Genomic DNA, 21835 nt, shown 5'->3' on the forward strand with positions numbered 1-21835 from the left:
GCCGGGTATGGATATCGTACTTGCACTTGCCGGGTATGGGTATCGTACTTGCCAGGTATCGGTATCATACTTTGTATTTGCACTTACTGGGTATTGGTATCAGCATCGTACTGTGTTTTTATTTTTAACAAATCCTCTAACCCAGCTGATCAGAAGTCCTTGCAGCATATTAAGTTAAAAGAATTTGGGCCAGTGAATTCCCGCATTAGTTTGCTGGGACCCCAAACCTCAAAATACACAGAAATACCCTCAGACCCAAACCCCACCTTCATCCCTACTTGAGATCTGGAAGTTCTTGTTAGACAGGTTGATAAGGTAATGTTACACAAGACAAGATCATATCCAGTGACTGCGCACTCCTTGTTTACAGGTACTGATGGCTTAATCATTAGCAGGATCCATGGGGAGGACTTTACTGAGGACAGTCAGGACTGTTAACACCAAGCCACCAGTAAAGATACAGGGAAGGCACTGATTAGTGGTCCCACCTCTACTAAAGAGCAGGTAATGATAATGGGGTTCTTTATGGGGGGCTATCATTCTGTACCTACTATTCCACCTTTTATAGAAGTGTGCATTGAATTCTTTGATAAGTGTGTCCATTTATGATGTATACCTCCAATCGTGTGTTTCCCATAGGATCTCTTGAAGGGGAATTGTAGTCTTTGTAATGCTTCTTTCTTTTTATTTATATACTGTATGAAAGATCAGCTGTACATAACCTTTTTATTATAAAAAGTGACTTTGTGGCCCAAATGTGATCATTGATCAGTGCCCCCCACCCTTGCTGTGAGTCAAAAAGCTCTTCTTCTGGTGAGGATTATCTTTCTGTTCCACTTGCTGTTCTCCGATCTCCTCCAAGCACTCAGTAGTACAGAGCATAGTAATGATGGTGCTTCAAACAAAAAAGAGGGGAAGAGGGACCACTCATAGTGTAGTAATAACTTTATTAACAATAGATTGTAGAAATACATTTATATTTTCATAAAAAACATTCAGCTTTAAGTATGTAAACCTGTTGGGCAGCTGGATTGCATTCTGGGAACACCACTGTTCCATGTTCATTACACTGATCGGATGTGACGTCACCGGACACCAGAAACTCCATCCAACACGTTTCACCCCTCCCACTGGGCATCTTCAGAGGTCTCGTAATGGAGAACAGCAAGTGGAACAGATCTTCCTCACCAGAAGGAACACGGTTTTTGTTTTTATTATAACCTTTTTATTGTATGAATTTCCTAACATCTTTTTATTTATGTGTAGATTGTATTATACATGTACATAGAAGGCAGACCTGTTTACTTAGACCAGCTCTGCTTGCTGCTCAGTGATTTTGTCTGGCTGCTCCTTATATCTCACTGTGGGTCCAGGGAGAACTTGTCCCCCTCCAACCAATACAAATTTGATATGTTGCGCTGGTAGCCCTGAGTGGAGATACTCCTCCATTCACACATTGATCAAGAGAGGGGTCCACAGTGAGTGGCCCATGCTGGGCATTAGAAAGCTACCTGCTCCCTCAGGGCCGGTGCTTCCAATAGGCAAACTAGGCGGCAGCCTAGGGCATACTGCCACGTAAGGGCACCTGCAGCACTCTCTCTGTATATGATACCGCCACGTCATGAATGATCCTCCAGCTGGAAGGAGGGTTGACAGAGGGGAGGAAGAAAGGACAGAGGAAGATGTCGGGTGTCTGGGGCCAGTGTAGCAGCTGAACTGCGGCTCCTTCCAGTACTCCTCTCAGACTCAGTTCCTTACTGCAAGCCGACTGGCAGCTGCTGATCAATGTTGAGTTCCAGCCCTTCTCTTCCCATTCAACAGAGGAGGCAGAGCTGTGCCTGCGGAGGTAGGTAATGTCTGTGTGAGTGTGACCCGGCCATCCATCACATGTGCAATGTGTCAGTGAGTGATGACATCACAATCCCACAGCCTGCTCTTCTAGTGCCTGCTGATCTGTGTCAGTGTTGGTGGTGGGTTGTTGTGTCGGACCTGTCACTGTGTGGGATCACTCAGTTCAGCTGCCTGCTGTCATGGCATGTTATCCCCCCCCCCTCCATTGCCTGGGGAATTCCAGCCTGGGATCTGTCAGTGTGGGTCCATCATCCTCCACTCACTGCAACTGTCTCTTTGCCACTGCCAGCCACAGACACAGTCAATCCGAGGCTCTGATTTTGTCTTTAATATTGGTGCTGGTGCATCTTATGGCACTTATTTTTGCAAATCAAAAGAAATTTAGCAGTTTCATGTTTTGTTGATAGAATTTTTTTAAATTAATTATGGTATATCTTTTTTGGGGGGTACAAGTAGCTGGTCTTGCCTTAGACCTACAATCACAGCTTCTGGCGTAGTGACAGGTGCTGTGATCAGTGGTCTGAACTTGGGGCAGGTATGCTATAAAATGCCTAACCTCTATCACTGCCTGCGGATACATATACAATGGGGAGGATTTACTAAAACTGGAGCACTCAGAATATGGTGCAGTTGTGCATGGTAGCCAATCAGCTTCTATCTTCAGCTTGTTCAGTTAGGCATTGGCAATAAAATCTGGAAGCTGATTGGTTTCTCTGCAGAGCTGCTCCAGATTTTGCACACACCAGTTTTAGTAACCTCCGCTATATACTGTATATACATGCATTCCACTTGTCTGTCATTCTTCCACAGCCAAGCCTCGTTGCTTATAATCTGTCTTGTTTCCACAATCTACTTTCACTTCACACCTCTCCCTCACACAATATGATCTTGTCGACTCCTGCACCACATTTAATACTCTGCCCTGCTTCCTCCATGTTCCCCTTAACAACCTGGTCTTTCTGCCTTCTCCCTCCCATTCCTTTATAATCCAATCTCATTGCTTTTGTTTTCTTCCTCCTCCACAAATTTTGATTCTGCTGCCTCTTCTGTTCCACACCTTCTCATCTCCCAACAATTCCATCTTTCTGCCCCACCTTAAAATGTCTTGCTGCCTCTTCTCAACCCATTTCCACTATCGTGATTCATTGCCTTCCCTCTACTCCCTTCCATTACCCAACTCCACTGTCTTCCCACTATTCTCTTCCATTATCCAATTCTCCCTACTCCCCTGTGTTATCCAACCCCACTGTCTTCTGTGTTTCTGCCTTCTCTCTACTATCTTCCATTATCCAGCCCCACTCCCTTCTGTCCACTCCCTTCCGTTATCCAACCTCACTCCCTTTCATTATAAAAACCCCACTGCCATCACTTCACTCCCTTTCCATTATGTGGCTTCACTCCCTTCTCACTACTCCTTTCCATTATCTATTCCCTACTGCCTTCCTTCTATTCCCTTCCATTATCCAACCCAAATGCCTTCTCTTTTCTCCCTTCCATTATCCAACCATCAGTGCCTTCCCTCTACTCCCTTCTATTATTCAGCCTCACTGCCTTCTCTCTACTCCCTTCCATTATCCAACCATCAGTGCCTTCCCTCTACTCCCTTCCATTATTCAGCCTCACTGCCTTCTCTCTACTCCCTTCTATTATCCAACCCAATTGCTTTCTCTCTACTCGCTTCCTCCAATTTTCCAGCCTCAATTATTTCTCTTCTTTCCATTATCCAATCACACTAGTTTCTCTCTACTCCCTTCCATTATCCATCATCACAGCCTTCCCTCTACTCTCTTCCATTATCCAGCCTCACTGCCTTTATTTGAACCCCTTTTATTACCAAGCTTCATTCCCTTCTCTCTACTCCCTTTCATTATCCAGCCTCACTCCCTTCTCTCAGTGCCTTTTCATTATCAAACCCTGCTCTCTTCGCTTTACTCCCTTCCATTTTGCAGCTTCACTGCTTTACCAACACTCCATGATCCATCCCTACTGCCTTCCCTTGACTCCCTTCCATTATGCAACTCAATTGCCTTCCCTCTATTCCCCTCCATTATGGCTCTCTGTTCTCCTAGATTGTAAGCTCTAATGAGCAGGGCCCTCTGTTTCCTCTTGTACCAAATTGTATTGTAACTGTTATGTCTATCTTCATTTTGTAAAGTGCTGATCAAACTGTTGGCGCCATATAACTCCTGTATAATAATAATTATCCAACTCAACTGTCTCCTCTCTACTCCTTTGCATTATCAAACCCAAATGTTTACTCTTTACTCACTTGCATTATCCAACCTGAATGCCTTCTCTCTACTCCTTTCCATTATCCAGCCTTTCTCTATTCCTTTCCATTATCCAGTCACACTGGTTTCTCTCTACTCCATTCCACGATCCAGCCTCAATGTCTTCCCTCTACTTCCTTCCATTATCCAGTGTCACTGCTTCCTCTCTACTCCCTTCCATCATCCATCCCTACTGTCTTTATTCTACTCCCTTCTATTATCCAACCCAACTGCTCTCTACTCTTCCATCATCCAACCCCATTGTCTTCCCTCTACTCTCTTCTATTATCCAGAGGTCTGACATTCCTTCTACTAAGTCAAACCTCATACTCCCTTTTAATCATAGAGCTCTGACTAAGCAGGGGTTATATGAAACCTCTGAAAGGAGAGCAATGGTCCTTCACTACAGCATGCTGGCAGTGGACAGGTGTTTCTACTCGGGTTGTGGCTGTTTTTTAAAAGAAAACAAACTGTAGGTCTTTGCACACCTGAATGCCCTCTAGGTTCTTTTGGTATATAGAGAAGTTATTATTCCCACAATCAAACCTCGCTCATAGACTCTGAAAAACAGGAACTGTAAAGCAGAGTTTCTAACCAGCAAAGGAGGGTTTGGAATATTTGACCTGGGGGCAGGGGCGGGCTGACAACTCATGGGGCCCCCCGGCAATAGGGGATCATGGGGCCCCTGTGTCCTTGCCCAAACTCAAAAAAGCCTATGAAAAAGGTACCAGGGGCATCTCATGGGGCCCCCTACTGACCCCGAGCCCTCGGGCATTGCCCGAGTTTCCAAATGGTCAGTCCGCCCCTGGCTGGGGGCAAGCACAACCAACTAGTCTTTTCATGGTGGGGATGGATTTCTGAGGGCTAATTAAAGTCTACAGCACAAAGTGTACTATGGTGCCACAATGATTGGTGAGAAAGGTGGGTGTTCCTAAAGGATGTGGTTTATTGTGACTCAATATTTCATATCTTCTAGAATTGGCTTCTCTTGCAGCTTTTAGCATTCAGTCACATGATATGAGGTCAATGTTAGGAGACTTTCCTCTGCCAGACACAAGACCTAGTGGAGTGCAGATAGCTATATAATGCCCACCATGTGTCAATGACTACAGATCTCTATAATTCCATTTATAAAATAGAACCAAAGGAAGGAGAAAGCACATGGACAGGATGAATTGAACTATCAGAACCTCCAGTTTTCGGAGAGCATATGGAAAGGACAACATTGTGAGGTCATTTTAAAGTAAATCTAAAAGGAAAGGTTTTGGTTTTACATACACGAATGTATCTTTTCCAGTCTTCGTTCCTGGAGCTCTTTTAATCACAAATGAAATATAATCTTTGGCACAGTGAGCGTCCAGCCCAGAGAAGCGATAAGATAAGAGCAATGCAGGCGGCTTCTAGTCTGATGGACTAATATGATAAAAGGATAGCAGATAGATAGATCGATAGATATTTTGTTTTTGTTCCACATTTTGCTTTTTGATGCTATTTTGAGAAAATTGAGTCATCAACTTCAGGTGGCGAAAACTAACAGTAAGATACTATTAGTCAGGAAGTCTTAAAATGCTAAATAAAAATTATACAATAATAAATAGTAATATATAAAATACTATAAATGTAATATTACTACTAACAAAATAAATAAAAACCTAATAAAAAGTAAAGTTCTCCCAAATTACCTTAAAAAACCTATACAGAAATGTATGCTTGCAATAATCTGAGTCAGAGCCATGGCAATAGCTATAGCAGCCCAGTTGGCTGCTATGGAGCCGAGGGTGGAAGGGAGCTCCTTCGGAGGGGTTGTTGAGGCAATTTGAACATTTGAATTTCAAATCAAAAAATGTTATCAAATGTACAGGAGAATTCAGAATTATTGCTGCCAATAATAGATTTAATTTGTTGGCTTGCAGTACGGAGAATTTGTTTGGTTGTCTCACACAGTGTAGATTTATTATTACTACAGCTTCTGGTCATCCCAGCAAGCACTGAAACTGAATCCTATCTTTGATTTAGAAATACTCTTACATTAAGCTCAATGACAGTAGGGAGGTCGCTGGGGAGCCCCATCAAAATTTTGCTGTGAAGCCCCACAGTCTGTAGTTATGCCCCAATTTAAATTGCTGCATCTAAAGCCTAACTTCACCCCATTGCTTTTGCTGTCCTGGATAGAGTTTAAATTTGTCACATTTCTATTTCTCACAGTAACCTCCTTGGGGAGGTTTTCCCTCAATTCCTGTGTCCATTACACAAAAACAGGAAATGGGGAGGATGTTTTTACTGGGAAAGAAGAGCCGAGAAAACAAGGAATATGCCATCAGATGTTCTAACACCTTCCTTATTCTACTGTAACACCCCCTGACCCCCAAAGACATGTGGGACCCCATAGGGGCAAGTTCGGCCAACGTCAAGCTATAGACTTCATACTTCTGGGAAAGAGGATTAAGGCACATAATACTCCTGGATTAGGCAGACTCCAAATAAAAAATGATATTTAGAGCTGCCAGAGAAAGAGAACCTTGAAGCTACTCCTACACTCTGTGAATTTGGCTATTATGTACAACATGGTCTAACACCCTAGGGAGTAGCCACCATACTCCACTGATGTACAAGCTTCAATTCAGCTTCTCAATACATTTGGCATTACAGCATGGCACTTTGATCTCCGTGTTACACAAGCTAGGCCTCATGCCCAAGCCCCTATCCAACCACATGGTCACTCTCCTCTGGCAGCAGGTTCTAGGAGGATCTCACAGCCAATAACATCTGTACCCCCAGATAGGAGGTCCAGAGGAGAATTGCCTTCCACAGGTCACTCCTGAATATTTATACCCTCCCCCATTCCCCACCACTGACAAATCTCCTAGCGAGATGCACAATCACTGGTGACACTTACTGGAAGTAGGCAAAAGAAAACAATAACTAGATCCCAGGAAAGCTGTACTATCCAGCTAAGGCTGACTACAGCTTGGCAAATACTACATCTAAATAGAAACGCCTGTCTTGGGGTGGCTACATTAAAAAAAAAAAAAATTGTCTATGTTCCTGCTGGACAGATTGTCAAGGAAATACAGGGACATCTCTTGCAGGGAGACACAGGAAAAAGGAGTACAGAAAGGAGCTGATTTCAGTTATTTTGCAACTAGAGAAGAGCAAAAAAAGTATAATTAAATAATTTGAACTGAGTCATAGTCATGTGAAGAGGTGGGCTGTACAGTAGAAGGAATATTGACCTCTCTCATAGTTGGTATCTATGTGTTTCTTCCAGGAAGATGGGATTCTCCACAATCCTCGCTCTGTTGGTCACTGTTCTCATCACCCTCCATTTTATTATATCGTGGTGGAGACAGCACATACGGTACAGGTCACTGCCCCCCGGACCCACCCCACTGCCTTTCCTGGGCAACCTGAAGTATATGGATATGAGAACTGCTGATAAAAATTACACCTTGGTAAGTGACTTCTGGGATCTAATCAGATTTTGAGAGACTGTTTATTTCACGATCAGGGGTCAGGCTCAAAGACCAGTTGCTATAGCAGTGGAAAGGCTTACCTGAAACCAGCAGGATAGGTACACAGGCAGGTCACTGTGGCAGAGGAGTGGGCTCATCTAAGGTGCGAAGTCTAAGTACTAACTGGTGTTCACCAGAGCTTCTGATGTTGGAGATGGAGTTTGCTGCGTGTTAGCACCAGGTTGCGGTCCTCAGGATCACCCCACCAGGAGGTGAGCAAGGGGAGGTCCAGTAGTGTATTAAGCAGGTAAGGAAAACACGGAAGCGTGGTCAGTACACAAGCCAAAGTCAGTAATGAACAGTTGCAGGTTGGGATCAGACAGAAGCGTAGACAAAGGTCCATAACGAGTGGTAGCTAAATATGGATGACAGCAGAGAAGGCAAGGAGCACAATACTGGCTGGACAGCACAATAATCTGACAAACAGGAAGTGCAGAGACATGGCTTATATCAGGAAGTTCATGGGAGGAGCAAGGGGTTCAAGGTTCATGACAAACAAGATCAAAGCAGGATTATCCAAATATTTGTCAAGGGAGCTGACAACATTCCAGGTGGCTCAGCAAGAAGAAACATTGCCACTCACAGCAGAAGGCCCAGGTTTGGACCCAGGCTCTGACAGTTATAGTGCTGCCTTTGATGGAACTGCTGGTTAAGATGGGTTCTTAGCCTCCACCTCCAAGCGCCTCAACCCTTCTGACACACCAGGATAAGAGAATACAAACCCAATGAAACACAGCAAATAACTCTGGCGTTAGGTAACAGGAATTATCTTAAAACCAGACCCCAAGCAATGATGGGGGTAAATTCAATGTATTATTCTCTCAGACAGCTGATAACCCCACAGGTACAAGCAAAATAAAATATAAAAAGTTACAGGGGTAGCACAGTCCAGCACCCTAAAGGACTAACAAAAAAAAAACTAGGTATAAGAGGTGTAGGACAACTTAATCAACAGGAACAGTAGCAGTGCCATCCTAGGATGCAATTACAGGTAGTAGTGAAACAGTCTAACAATAACAGGACTATACTGCTAGTATGCACTAATGGTGGCTGTGCTAGGCCTTGACAAGCTGATTAAATGTAGTTAGAATTTAAATAACATAAACAGTGTAAGAGTATGAGGGGAACATGTAAAATGGCTGGTTGGGTCAGGGGAAGGGGGGCACTCTCTAAGGTTGATCTCCTGCCGGCTAACATTGGGCCCCCTTTGAGGAGCATTGGTGCACTTATGATGGCCCTTAAACCTGCATGCAGTTAAGAGGTGAGGGTGCAATGTAGACTGTGGTACAAGGAACAAACTGGGCCAGAGGTGGTGATGATGCACTACAGCTGCCGTTCATAAATGGCAATAATGCGGCAGAGATATTGAGGGCGACAGTAATAAAAAATGGAGGGGTGTGGAAAGAGTACTACTTTCAGTAACTTGAATACTGCTGACAGTACAAAGTGGGTCAGAGTCCCTCTCAATGACTCCCAAAGGTGGTGATAGGCTGTTAGCGGTGGAAAGGTTCCCTTCAGTCTGGTTCCAGTGTGGTTGCAATTCATTCAAGAGGAAGGAGGATGGTGAACTCTCCAGTCTCTCCTCACCAATCTCTTATGGTCGGAGAGGCTGTTGGATGTGACTAGCTCCTTGGCGATGTCACCCATGGGTCCTCTGGCTCGATTTCCTGATCCCACCAACAGGTTTGAACCTGGACTCCTGGAATATTATGAGGGCAGGCTTTTCCTGGGCAAAAAAAGGCCTCTAGGCTCCTTCTGCATCCCACAGCCAGTTTGCATCATTCTACGGCTGCCACCTCGAACTACACCTCCCATGATTCCAGATGTCTTGCATAAGTCTATGAGAAATGAAAACAGAACCATGTATTTGTGTCAATATGTAGTAGCCCAGTGCCTGGCTACACTGTACTCAGTGGTTGTGCAAAATTTGTTTCCTACACTTGATGACAAATCATCATCCATAGCAGCAGGCAAGTAAAGCTCCTCAGTAGGCGTCCAGTGGGGTTCCAGTGTGTAGTACAGGTATTTATAGTTAGCAACTTTTTTAGGTAGCAAAAAAACAGCAGAACAGTATAATATAGCACTGATGTCATCATAACAACACAGTTAAGCTTGGCCCCCATCACCCCCCACGCCCCTCTAGTGGACCTTTTTTAAAGTAGTATTAAAACCAAAAACATTTTTTGAATATTGCTGTGTATTAAATATGTTGGCTGCATTGATTTTATTTTTTAGGATTTTTTTTCCCTTCCTGCCTTGAAATGTCTATACTTAAGATGGAGGAGCAATGGAGCCACCCTTTGGGCAGCAGCATTGTCAATCTGGGGGGAGGGTAATGTTGATTGGACTTGATTAAAGCAGACCTCCAGCTAACAATGGTAGTTGTAGGCAGTTAAGTATTTTTTTTCCCCTTTTGGGATAAAGGTTTTACATAAATGAATAAAAGCTGATCATTGTAAGAACCCCTGTCAGTGTTAAATGGTTTGTTCCAATCATCTATTTGCCGCTTTTGCTATAACAGACTTGCTGGCAGGATCATCAGGTGAAAATGAAGGCAAAAAGTAAACAAATGCAGTCACAGCATCTAAAAAGTGGTGTTTTTGGGTTTAATATAACTTTAACATGATTCAGAATGTGTAGGAAAACTGAAGTGTTACACCAATAGTTCTGGAGTCCGTAATAGAAATCCAAAGTACCAATCCAACTCCTTTTGGGGATAATACAGTATCCCCCTTTCATCATGGCTGAAAGAATCTTATTATTGATGTAACAATAGAGACATTTTTTATTATTTACATACACATTATCTATGTTTTTTTTTTTTGCCCTGATGGGGGGGGGGGGTACTTTATAACCCCACAAAAAGTGTTGGCTAGTTATCGTTGATGAAATTTATATTTTTGGATTCCAAAACTATTTGCAGTGCCCTCCTAGTGTAGACTAGGCCACTAGGTAAATTTAGTTTGCCTCGCCTGTAATCAGAGGAGTAGAGGTTGATTACTTAGGTCTGCTCACTGTTTCACTGGGTGCTGCTCTGCTACTTTCTCCTTTCGTCTAGAGGATTCTAGAATCGGAGTGGGAGGAAGGACAGAGCATGCGGCCTGAATATTTATGGGACTCTAGCTAATCCCTGTGGAGGTGTGCCCAGTAGGTGGTGAGAGAGCCCATAAATAGTTTGGGCTTCAGGGTGCATTGTTCCTGGGTCCAGTCTTGCAGGAGGAGACCCCTGTGCAAGGGCTCTACCCTTGGTGCACAATGAAGAGGAAGTCTTCAAGAAGACCCTGAGGTCCCAGCTACAGTTGTGTCCAAAATTATTCAACCCCCAATGCTGTAAAGGGGTTTAGGGACTATAGTGTACATTTGGAATTGTATTCAGAATCAAATCCTACAAGGACGTTGTAACTACCCAAATGCAACTAAAATGACATCAATTGTTTATGTAATACAGTAGTAAATGGTTCTTATGTGGTTTCTTCATTGCCACAATTATTCAACCCCTTAAAGACTACCACTCTGAAGAACAGAGGTTCATACAGGTGCTTTCCATCAGGTATTGAAAACACCTGTGGATGTCACCGAGCAGCAATCAAGCATAATAAGCACCAATTAGGCAGCTTTAAAATGACTGTGATACTCAGCTCCTTCTAGACATTTACTGGTGTGGTTACAAACATGGTGAAGGCAAGAGAATGGTCCAGGAAGACAAGAGAAGAGGTGATTTCTCTTCACAGGAAGGGCAATGGCTATAAGAAGATTGCAAAGATGTTAAACATACCAAGAGACACCTTAGGAAGCATCATTCGCAAATTCAAGGCAAAGGGCACTGTTGAAACGCTACCTGGTCGTGGCAGAAAGAAGATGCTGACTTCGACTGCTGTGCGCTACCTGAAGCGTAGAGTGGAGAGAAGTCCCCGTGTGACTGCTGAGGAACTGAGAAAAGATTTGTCAGATGTGGGTACAGAAGTTTCAGCCCAGACAATAAGACGCACACTGCGTAATGAAGGCCTCCGTGCCAGAACTCCCAGGCGTACCCCCTTGCTGTCTCCAAAGAATAAGAAGAGTCGACTGCAGTATGCCAAAAGCCATGTGGACAAACCACAAAAGTTGTGGGATAGTGTTCTGTGGACTGATGAAACAAAATTAGAACTGTTTGGGCCCATGGATCAACGCTATGTTTGGAGGAGGAAGAACAAGGCCTATGATGAAAAGAACACCTTGCCTACTGTGAAGCATGGTGGAGGGTCAATCATGCTTTGGGGCTGTTTTGCTTCTGCAGGTACAGGGAAGCTTCAGCGTGTGCAAGGTACCATGAATTCTCTTCAGTACCAGGAGATATTGGATGGAAACGTGATGCAGTCCGTCACACACCTGAGGCTTGGGAGACGTTGGACCTTTCAACAGGACAATGATCCCAAGCATACCTCCAAGTCCACTAGAGCATGGTTGCAGAGGAAAGGCTGGAACATTTTGGAGTGGCCATCGCAGTCACCAGACTTAAATCCGATTGAGAACCTCTGGTGGGACTTAAAGAAAGCAGTTGCAGTGCGCAAGCCTAAGAATGTGACTGAACTGGAGGCCTTTGCCCATGAAGAATGGGCGAAGATACCCGTAGATCGCTGCAAGACACTTGTGTCAAGCTATGCTTCACGTTTAAAAGCTGTTATAACTGTAAAAGGATGCTGTACTAAGTACTAAGATTGAATGTCACTTGGGGGTTGAATAAAACTGATAATGCTGTGAGCACAGAAAAGACATTTGTGGTTATTTCATTATAACTGTTATGTTATATTTGTCTGACCTACAAGTGCCTCTTTAATGTAAATGTAAGCAAGATGACTGAATGATCAAAAGCAATGTCAAACTGGCCAAAACACTCAATTTCAGTGGGGGTTGAATAATTTTGGACACAACTGTAGGCTTAGCCAGGGGGTCTATTTGCAAATCCACTTCTGGAGATCAAGTCTGGTCAGGAAAAGCTCACTGGAGAAAGCCATGAGTAAGGTGGTGGGAAAGAGTCCTATGGTGGTGTGAGTCTGCATGTCCCTCACTAGGATGAGCCTGGTGCATATCAACAAGATGCAACTGGTGATCCTGTGGCTATGTAAGTAGATGACCCCAGTGCTGCAGAATGGTGACCGCATGTAGCTTTTAACTCTGGAAGGAGTACAAGTCACCATCAGCATAGAGATCCTGTGGGACATTCATTTTTGGGCATCGCAGCCAGAATTTGAGGAATCCTCAAGTTGTTCAGTTTTACAGTTTATTGGGGTAAACCATGCTCTCTATCACTATCGAAGTTCATCGTACCCAAAAAGAAATCCCTAGACTGTTCTTTGGAGCCAGTGGAAAAGTGCAGAAAATGTGGTGTGCCTGGCAGAGTGTGCTCTAAGGGGGAAATGGGACCAAATTCACCTTAGAGGGTGCACTACATATTGGTGGGAGTTCCTGTTTCTGTACAGCTTCTGGATTTTATCTACGATAAAAAGGTAAAAAAATCAAAGATGGCTGCAAGTGTTCACTCATGCGTGGTGGCGTACATCCCTGCTTCACCCAATGAGTTTAGTCAGATATGACGTCATCAGGGGAACTGACACCAGGATCTGTACCATCCATTCATCGGGAACAAACAATAAAAAGCGCACTTTAATAGAAGTATTTTTTTAATACTAGTAATGGCAGTGATCAGCAACTTATAGTGGGACTGTGGAGGGCATTCTGACACTGGTGGGGAACTGACTAACTGCCACTGACATCCCCAGTGACACCAATACAGTGATCAGTGCTAATAAAAAGTACTGACACTGTACTAACGACACTGGACAGGAAGGGGTTAACATATGTGGCGCGATCAAAGTGTTAACTGTGCTGTGTGTGGTTTTACTAGGGAGACATGCTGTGCAGAGCAATACAAAGCAAGTGTAAGGAGCATTCTTCTCAATGACCACAAGTGTAAGGAGCATTCTTCTCAATGACCACAAGTGTAAGGAACATTCTTCTCAATGACCACAAGTGTAAGGAACATTCTTCTCAATGACCACAAGTGTAAGGAACATTCTTCTCACTGACCACAAGTGTAAGGAGCATTCTTCTCACTGACCACAAGTGTACGGAACATTCTTCTCACTGACCACAAGTGTAAGGAACATTCTTCTCAATGACCACAAGTGTAAGGAACATTCTTCTCAATGACCACAATTGTAAGGAACATTCTTCTCACTGACCACAAGTGTAAGGAACATTCTTCTCACTGACCACAAGTGTACGGAACATTCTTCTCAATGACCACAAGTGTAAGGAACATTCTTCTCAATGACCACAAGTGTAAGGAACATTCTTCTCAATGACCACAAGTGTAAGGAACATTCTTCTCAATGACCACAAGTATAAGGAACATTCTTCTCAATGACCACAAGTGTAAGGAACATTCTTCTCACTGACCATCACACTAATGTATCATGAGCTGTAGATTCAGTAATGTTTAGCAAGGGTTCCCCGAGACCAAAAATCATTTCAAGGGTTCCTTTGTGTTGAAAAGGAGGTCCTAGAAAATCAGACCAGTCATTGTTACTTAAATGAAACTTCTTTTACAGAAGCAAATCATTTGTACATACGGCTCTTTAGATTTTAATCGCATACAGTGCAACATTACAGAGAAACATGACATGGACCTTCTCCTATTAAAGTGCGCTTTTTATTGTTCGTTCCCGATGAATGGATGGTACAGATCCTGGTATCAGGGTCACTCCACACCTCAGCTGTATGGTCTCCTTCCAACTCCCAAGAGAGCCCGAGGGTCCAAACTCCTCCTACATACATTGCTTCTCAACCTGAAGTGACATATGCAGGAGGAAGACATTATTAACCCCTGTGTTACCAAACATTAACCCATCTGTGTTGACTATTATTATTAGTACAGGTACTTATATATCGCCGTGAATTTACGCAGCACTTTACATATATATTACACATTCACATCAGTCCCTAACCCTCACAAGGTGTACAATCTAAGGTCCCTAATGCACATTCCTACATACACATACTAGGACCAATTTACACAGGAGCCAATTAACCTCCCAGCATGTCTTTGGAGTGTTGGAGGAAACTGGAGTACCCGGAGGAAACCCACACAGGCACAGGGAGAACATGCAAACTCCAGGCAGGTGGTGCCGTGGTTGGGATTCAAACCAACAACTCCAGTGCTGCCAGGTGGAAGTGCTAACCATTTAGCCACTGTCCTACCCAAATACTACAGCATTCTCGCACCTGCCTACACATTGACTGAAATGTTATCTCTAGACATGGGCAGAATGAAAAAAAATTTGTTTTGTTTCAATCCAGTATTTAAATCAGCTGTGATTCGAACCATCTTTGGCCGGCCTTATTCCCAGCTCCCCCCTCCTTGCATGTCCTGAAGCAAGAGACAGGCAGGGAACAGGGAGGTACATCTACATTAAATATTGGGTTTAGCTGCTACATATTTGGCAACAAGGCGTGATCTGGGGGTGCCCTGCAAGTCTCTGATCCCGCAGAGGGACAATTCCTGATGCTACTGACCTCTGACTCTCTCTTGTCATTTTATTTTATCTATGACAGCTCAGCCAAAAGTACGGCTCGGTGTTCACCATCTGGAAACTGACGGAGCCGGTGGTGGTCCTCTGTGGTTATGAGACGGTGAAGGACGCACTGCTGACCCACGCCGAGGAGTTCAGTGCCCGCCCATTTATACCCACACTGCACATCCCCACCAAAGGATACAGTAAGAATTCAAGGACACTTAGAACTCATCCCTCTATATTGTACATTACGGATGAGCTGAACACACCTTGGTTCAGGTCATGGGAGGTTTGCCAAATGAGCCAAAGTACGAGGGTTATTCTGAACCCCATTTTCTCCCCACAAATAGAGCTTTATTTTTGGTGGGATTTGATTGCCTCTGTATTTTGTTTTGTTTTTTTGAGCTATAAACAAAGACTGACAATTTTGAAAAAAAAACCTCCAACATATCCAGTAAAAAAATAAAAAAAATAAAATTTCTTCATAAGTTTAGGCCAAAATGTATTCTGCTACGTGTCTTTGGTAAAAAAAAAAAAAAAAAAAGAAATCCCAATAAGGGTACAGTACATTTACCACTTGCCCTCCAGAGGATTCCCCCCCCCCCCCCCTTCCTGACCAGGCCATTTTTTGCAATATGTCACTGTGTCACATTAACTGACAATTGCGCAGTCATGTAATGCTGCACCCAAATGAAATTAATGTCCTTTTTCCCCCCCCCCACAAATAGAGCTTTCTTTTGGTGGTATCTGATCAAAAAAGACCAGGTAGGTGGCGCCCGGTGATTGCCAAGCATCTCTGATGGGGAGGGGGACTGGTTTGTTTACCAACAGTCCTCCTCTCTGTCGGCTCCGGCACATTGCTCTGGATGGCTGTGCACATATGGTTTAATATCTTGCTCTGTAGCTGTTCCCTATGTAAATTGACACTCCAGTCATAGAACATTGTCTGCCGTTTCAATAAGAATTACAATGTAGCAAAATTGTTACATTGTAATTACTCTGTTTCATTCAAAGCAGATCAAGGATTCACTTTTGACCTGCATATGATAGGGGTTAGTTAACCCCTTGACCTGCGCTACTTTTACTGGAAATTGCTCGATCATGCAACACTGTACGGCAATGAAATTTATATCCTGGTTTTTTTTGTGTTTGGTTTTTTTTCACACAAATAGAGCTTTCTTTTGGTAATATTTGATCACCACTGGTTTTTTTTTTAAGTTTTTATTATATAAACAAGATAAACTTTTCTGTGAAAATCCCCCAATATGTTCTAATTTCTGTTATAAAACCTATCCAACAAACAAAAATTAAAAATCAAATTTCTATATACAAATGTTTGCCAAAATCTACCTTGCTACATGTCTTTGGTAAAAAAACAAAAACAAAATTCCAATAAGTACGTAGTAATTGGGTTTGTGTTAAAGTTATAGCGTCTACAATCTATGTTGTGTGTGTATATATATATAATATATATATATATATATATATATATATATGTGTGTGTGTGTGTGTGAAGAAACAGTCAGATCGCTGTTCTTATATACACAGAGCTCTTTGCGTTTTGTAAACACAGAACTCTGTGTATGATTGGACACAGCTGATCAGCAGGTTTCAGCTGAAATCTTCTGCCAAATTTCTGCTGTGTCCAATCACAGCATGGGTCGCCAAGGAAGTAGCCAGCCACATACATGTACATGACTGTACCTGCCGCCCGCTCATAGTATATTTACTGTCTGGTGGTTTTTAAAGCAACCTTGCAAATAGCAAAAATGAAAAGTAAATAAATGTAAACCGTGTTCCTAATTAACTCTTAATGTACCCCTTATACACTACAATGAATCCCTTCCTTCCACTCCTCCTGTTTTTGTTGATTTATTTTTTTTGTACCATGTTTAAATGTTTTTAATCATTTGTTTTCCTTAATTTTTTCATGGACACATTATAAAAAAATGCGCACAATCAATAAAAAAAAAACAAAAAACCATCTTCATTTAATTTAAAAACAAGTTTGCCATACTTTCTAATAGAAATGTAATTTTTTAGAGCCATTATAAATGCTCCCCTGTAGAATGTGGCTTGGTTTGCCTTTTTATTGTTGGTCGTGTGGTTTGTAACTTATTGCTGATGATGATTTTCTTCTTCAGGTATTAGTGGCCCCCGATGGCGTCCTCTGCGCCGCTTCACCATCTCCTCTCTGAGGAACTTTGGGATGGGAAAGAAGAATATGGAATCCCGTGTGCAGGAGGAGTCGAATCATCTAGCACAGGCAGCAGCCGAGACGGAAGGTGGGAAAAATGTATTTGTATTGAAAAATTGGCTGAAGTGAAAAACGTAGAAGCTTTCATGTTCAGAAAATGTAAAGGGGGCCTAACTGTCTAGGAATTAAGGCCCACTGGCTGCTTCACTCAGCTCCTCCAGCAACAGAGTACTATTGCATGTACACACAAACATCATTATTATTATTATTATTCAGGATTTATACAGTTTGTGCAAAAAGTTTGTGCAAAATAGGAAGCAACGCAAGATTACGTCACTTTTCCCAGAGCTGCTGTTCGCCCGTAAAATGCGGGTAAGCTGTCAGCAAGTAGCTTGTAAAAAAAAAAACCCTTAAAAAAAATTCTCAGTATGGCGTTTTTTATTTTATTATTTTAGCATTTAAATTTTTAATTGTAACATTGTACTAGTGTGTGTGTGTGTGTGTGTGTGTGGGTGTGGGGGTGGGTGTGGGGGTGTGTGTGGGTGTGGGGGGGGAGGGGGGGTGATCAGGGATTTTTTATTTTTTCTTACTTTGCTTTGCAGGAGAAATAAAGATCATTTTCTCCTGCAATGCATAGCTTGCTGCCATGAACCTAACTCATTCATGAACTGTCATAAAGGAGTTAGGTTTTTGACAGCTTAATAGTGATTTGTAATTGGCTGGAGCTGGTCACATGGTACAGGCTGCTGTGATTGGCCCCATGTATCAGCTGTGGGCCAATCACAGCTCACTAGGAAGAGAAGCAGAGCTGCTATGAATTAGATTGATTCATAACAGCTTTGCTTACATTGTGATCGTGTAGTGATCACATGATCACCAGGTCCCATTCCCCGGGATCTTCATTCCGCTGGACACAGCAGTCAAGGGTGGGAAGCGCTGCGCACCCCCCTGTGTTAGTACAGCCAGAGCGATGTACCCGTACATTGCTTTGCCTGTAGCTGCCACCTGGTACAGCGGACGGGAAGCCATTAAAATATAAAAGGAGACAGTACAATTACAATACATTTTAATACAGAAGGAATAGCAGAGAACTGCTCACAGAGCTTACAATCTAGAGAGGTGGAACTGGTACAAAAGGTAATAGCTGTGGGGGATGATCTGATGTGGAACTAGTTTTAGGGGGAGGTGGGGTAGGCTTCCCTGAATAAATACGTTTTCAAGGATCTCCTAAAAGCAGACAGGGTAGGAGCTAACTGGACATATTGGGGTGAGGAGTTCCTGAGTATGGGAGATGTTCTGGAGAAGTCCTGGAGTAGAGCATCGAAGGAGGTAACGGGAACTAGAGAGCAGGAGGTCTTGGAAGAAGTGGTGAGGACAATTTGGGTTGTAGCTGCAGATCAGATTGGTGATGTAGCTGGGGGAAGTGTTGTGGATGGCTTTGTACATTGTTAGTATTTTGAATTTTATATGTTGGGCTAGTGGAAGCCAGTGAAGGGATTGGCAGAGAGGCATGGATCAGCAGCATTCATGATAGACTGAAGGGGGGATAGTCTGTATGAAGGTGGTGTAGCACCATCCTAGGTAGCTAGGGGGAGCTAGATTCTAATTTGTAGATAGGGGCTGAGTGGCAGCCCAGGTGTAATAGTTGGGGGCAGATTTCAGTCAGGGGCTGAGAGGCTCTGCAGACCAGCTCTCTGGGACTTACCCCTGCTTTAGGATTTTTGCAGAAAAAAATAGAAGCAGTGGGAGGGAGTGAGGAGTGGCTTTCTGCGCTGTCAAGGGATCCTGACCAATCCTCAACAGGAGGCTTGGCATGGAGCCAGGACAGCCCTTGAGAGTGTTTGAGTCTGCTCAGCAGTGGGGGAGTTCGGGTGGAAGATGGAGACGTGAGGCTGGAGAGGAGGAGCTTGGGAAGGGGCCCAGATGGAAAGGGGCTCATCTACAGGCAGGGAAGCTTGGAAGGAGAAGCTTGGGACTTCACTAGCCCTTAGAGCGAGGACCACCTATGCAGCAGTGAGTGGCCCAGCAAAAGGCCTGAGAACAGCCACCAACCCAACAACAGCATAGGAGAAGGACTGAGTGAGTAGACCTGCACCTCCTGGCCCAGTAAGGGGAAGGAGCACTCTGATTGGAAACTGGATTAGCTACTATCCAGGACTTTCTTCTCTTAAATTGACTGCCCAGGGATTCACCCAGAACAGCTGTATAAGGGGTATCTAGGGTCTTGGGAGGTATTACAGGAGATGCTGGCTAGCTCTCCAAGAAGGATTTGTTCTTTTGCTGCTAAGAGACTTGTATATAGTTTAGGAAGATTGTCCTGTTGCCATTACCCATACACACCTTACCCCATCCACATTTATATTCCCCTAATAAAATCCAAAAAACAAGCTCAAGGACTGGTTACTATCTCATGGATGCAAGTTTGAATTGAAAAATGTGAGCAGGACTATGGAGGGAACCAAAACTCAGCAACTCCTAAGAGGGTAGTGCTACAGTAGGCCAGTAAGGAGAGAGCTGCAGTAATCAAGGTGGGATATATCCAGGGAGTGAATAGGTTGTTTTGTGGTGTCATTAGTTAAAGTGGTTGCAAAAGTAATTTTTTTTTACATGAATGCCTTCTGTGCACTGAGGTAAAAACCCTCTTAATAGTATCTCCCCTGCAGCCCTCCAAATACTTACCTGAGCCCAGACTCTGTCCAGTGCTGTGAGATGTGTAAACTCTCCAGCGCATGAGAGATCCAATGCCAGGGGAAGGCCAGGGGATCAGATGCATAAATATTCTATGGATAACGTTCCAGAGATGCATCCCTCCTCAGATGGGGAGATCAACAAACTGGAAGAAAGCATGCAGGTGGTGCAAACACCTAGTGCATTATCCAAGGTTTATTAAAAGTATAAAAGGACAAAAAATATACACGTTTCATATAGCTCTGAGGAAAGGGATTTGTCTTCGAAAGCTTATTTTAGACACATTTGGGAGGTTCTCACGTTTTTAGGGTTGACCATATGATTGTACAAAGATAACCTGGGTATTGTGGGGGTTACCCATAAATATTTAATGCTATATTTAAGTAAGTAGATTCAGGTGAAGAACATAAGTTGTGTAGAAGACAATATTAATTGTGATTGGACAAATATTGGGTATAAAGCAAAGACAGGAAACATAAGAAAACGGTAACCAAGATTTAGCATCGTTCTGCTGTGTTGGTGGGACACATGCCATTTGCTGCTAAAAAAGGAAGGGTTTCCCTATGCTTGGTTTACACTGACTTCATGTGGTTAACCCGACATGTTACCTTCTCTCTAGAAGATGCAGACACATTCAAGGATATTCTTAAATGGCATATAGTGAAGATTTAGATATTGAAAAGATCTACTTTTACCACAGGTGGATCTTTCCATCCAGTGGCTGCCCTTACACCAGTGGCCAAAGGCGGTTTGGACCAATCATGTTGAGGCAGCAATTTTGGCTGCTTCTCCTATAGAGGATACAGTAGCTGCCTTGCAAAACATCAGACTTATGTCTTGTTTTGTTGGAGAACCAACTATCAACATTGTATGTTTGTGTGCCAGAATTGCTCTGGTCCATGACAGCCAAAATTGTGCTCTGACTCAAGCTGTGGTTGGTTGACTCATCCTCAAAACAATGATGTGAAATACCCTTATAAGGCTACTCCTTGTTCAATGACAAGTTGGAGACTATCAATAAAGCTACTAGGGGAAGTCTTTGATGATTCTGCAGGACCAAAATCTTCCTAAACAGCAACAAAACTCCAGACCAGAAGATGAAGCTCAGAACCTGCTGGAAAAATCCAATAACTTGGAAAGGCATTCCAGTGAAAACTTTCTAAGGTTACCACCTCAGCTCGACTTGAATCCAGCCCAATATAAGGGATGGCTATCCAGGCCTACAAGATCAGGCAAGACTTGTAGGTTTTAGGCAGGTCTGGATGGAGAACATTTCAGAACCCTGGGTACTATTCCTTAGAGGCATTCATAGAAATTTGTTAGAATGAAATAAGAAAAATCCACCATTACCTGGATGGTCTGTAGCATCTGGCTCATTCCAAAAGAAATCTAATCACATTCGGAGAAGTAACTGTTTGGACTCTGACCAACTTTGGCTTGATAGTCCACTTTAGGCCATCCTCAAGATCTGGCCTACCTCAGAGCTAGCTTAAAACAGGGTCCACCCAAAATGGCGAGCTTACTGCTAGGTTCAGTCTCTGACTGAGGTCTTCCATGCCCCAAAAAATAAATAGGACCCCAGTTAGTAACTGAACCTAGCAGTTAGCTCGCCATTTTTGGTGGACCCTGTTTTCAGCAAACCTTTGGAGTTAAGTTTCTACCTCAGAGCTAGACTGAAAACCCAGTTAAAAATATTATTTCTTCCACAAGAAAAGATTGCAGTAGTCAGGGTCTAAGAGTGCTTAGCTCTAGGTGTTTATCATC

General features: G+C 43.3%; 1 protein-coding gene across 1 annotated transcript in view; it reads left to right on the forward strand.

Moving 5' to 3' along the window:
* Positions 1-357: 357 nt before the first annotated feature.
* Positions 358-21835, forward strand: part of LOC149450410 (cytochrome P450 2C25-like) — a 45596-nt gene continuing 24118 nt past the window's right edge. The window contains exons 1-4 of the mRNA XM_089692090.1: positions 358-504; positions 7390-7573; positions 15227-15389; positions 17331-17471. Of these exons, the coding sequence (XP_089548216.1) occupies positions 7394-7573; positions 15227-15389; positions 17331-17471 (484 nt within the window). The 5' untranslated portion in view covers positions 358-504; positions 7390-7393. The remainder of the gene's footprint in view (positions 505-7389; positions 7574-15226; positions 15390-17330; positions 17472-21835) is intronic.

This window comes from Staurois parvus, unplaced genomic scaffold (genome assembly GCF_062004578.1).
Source record: "Staurois parvus isolate SC_StPar_1 unplaced genomic scaffold, SC_StPar_1.0 ptg000575l, whole genome shotgun sequence".
NCBI classification, from domain to species: Eukaryota; Metazoa; Chordata; class Amphibia; order Anura; family Ranidae; genus Staurois; species Staurois parvus.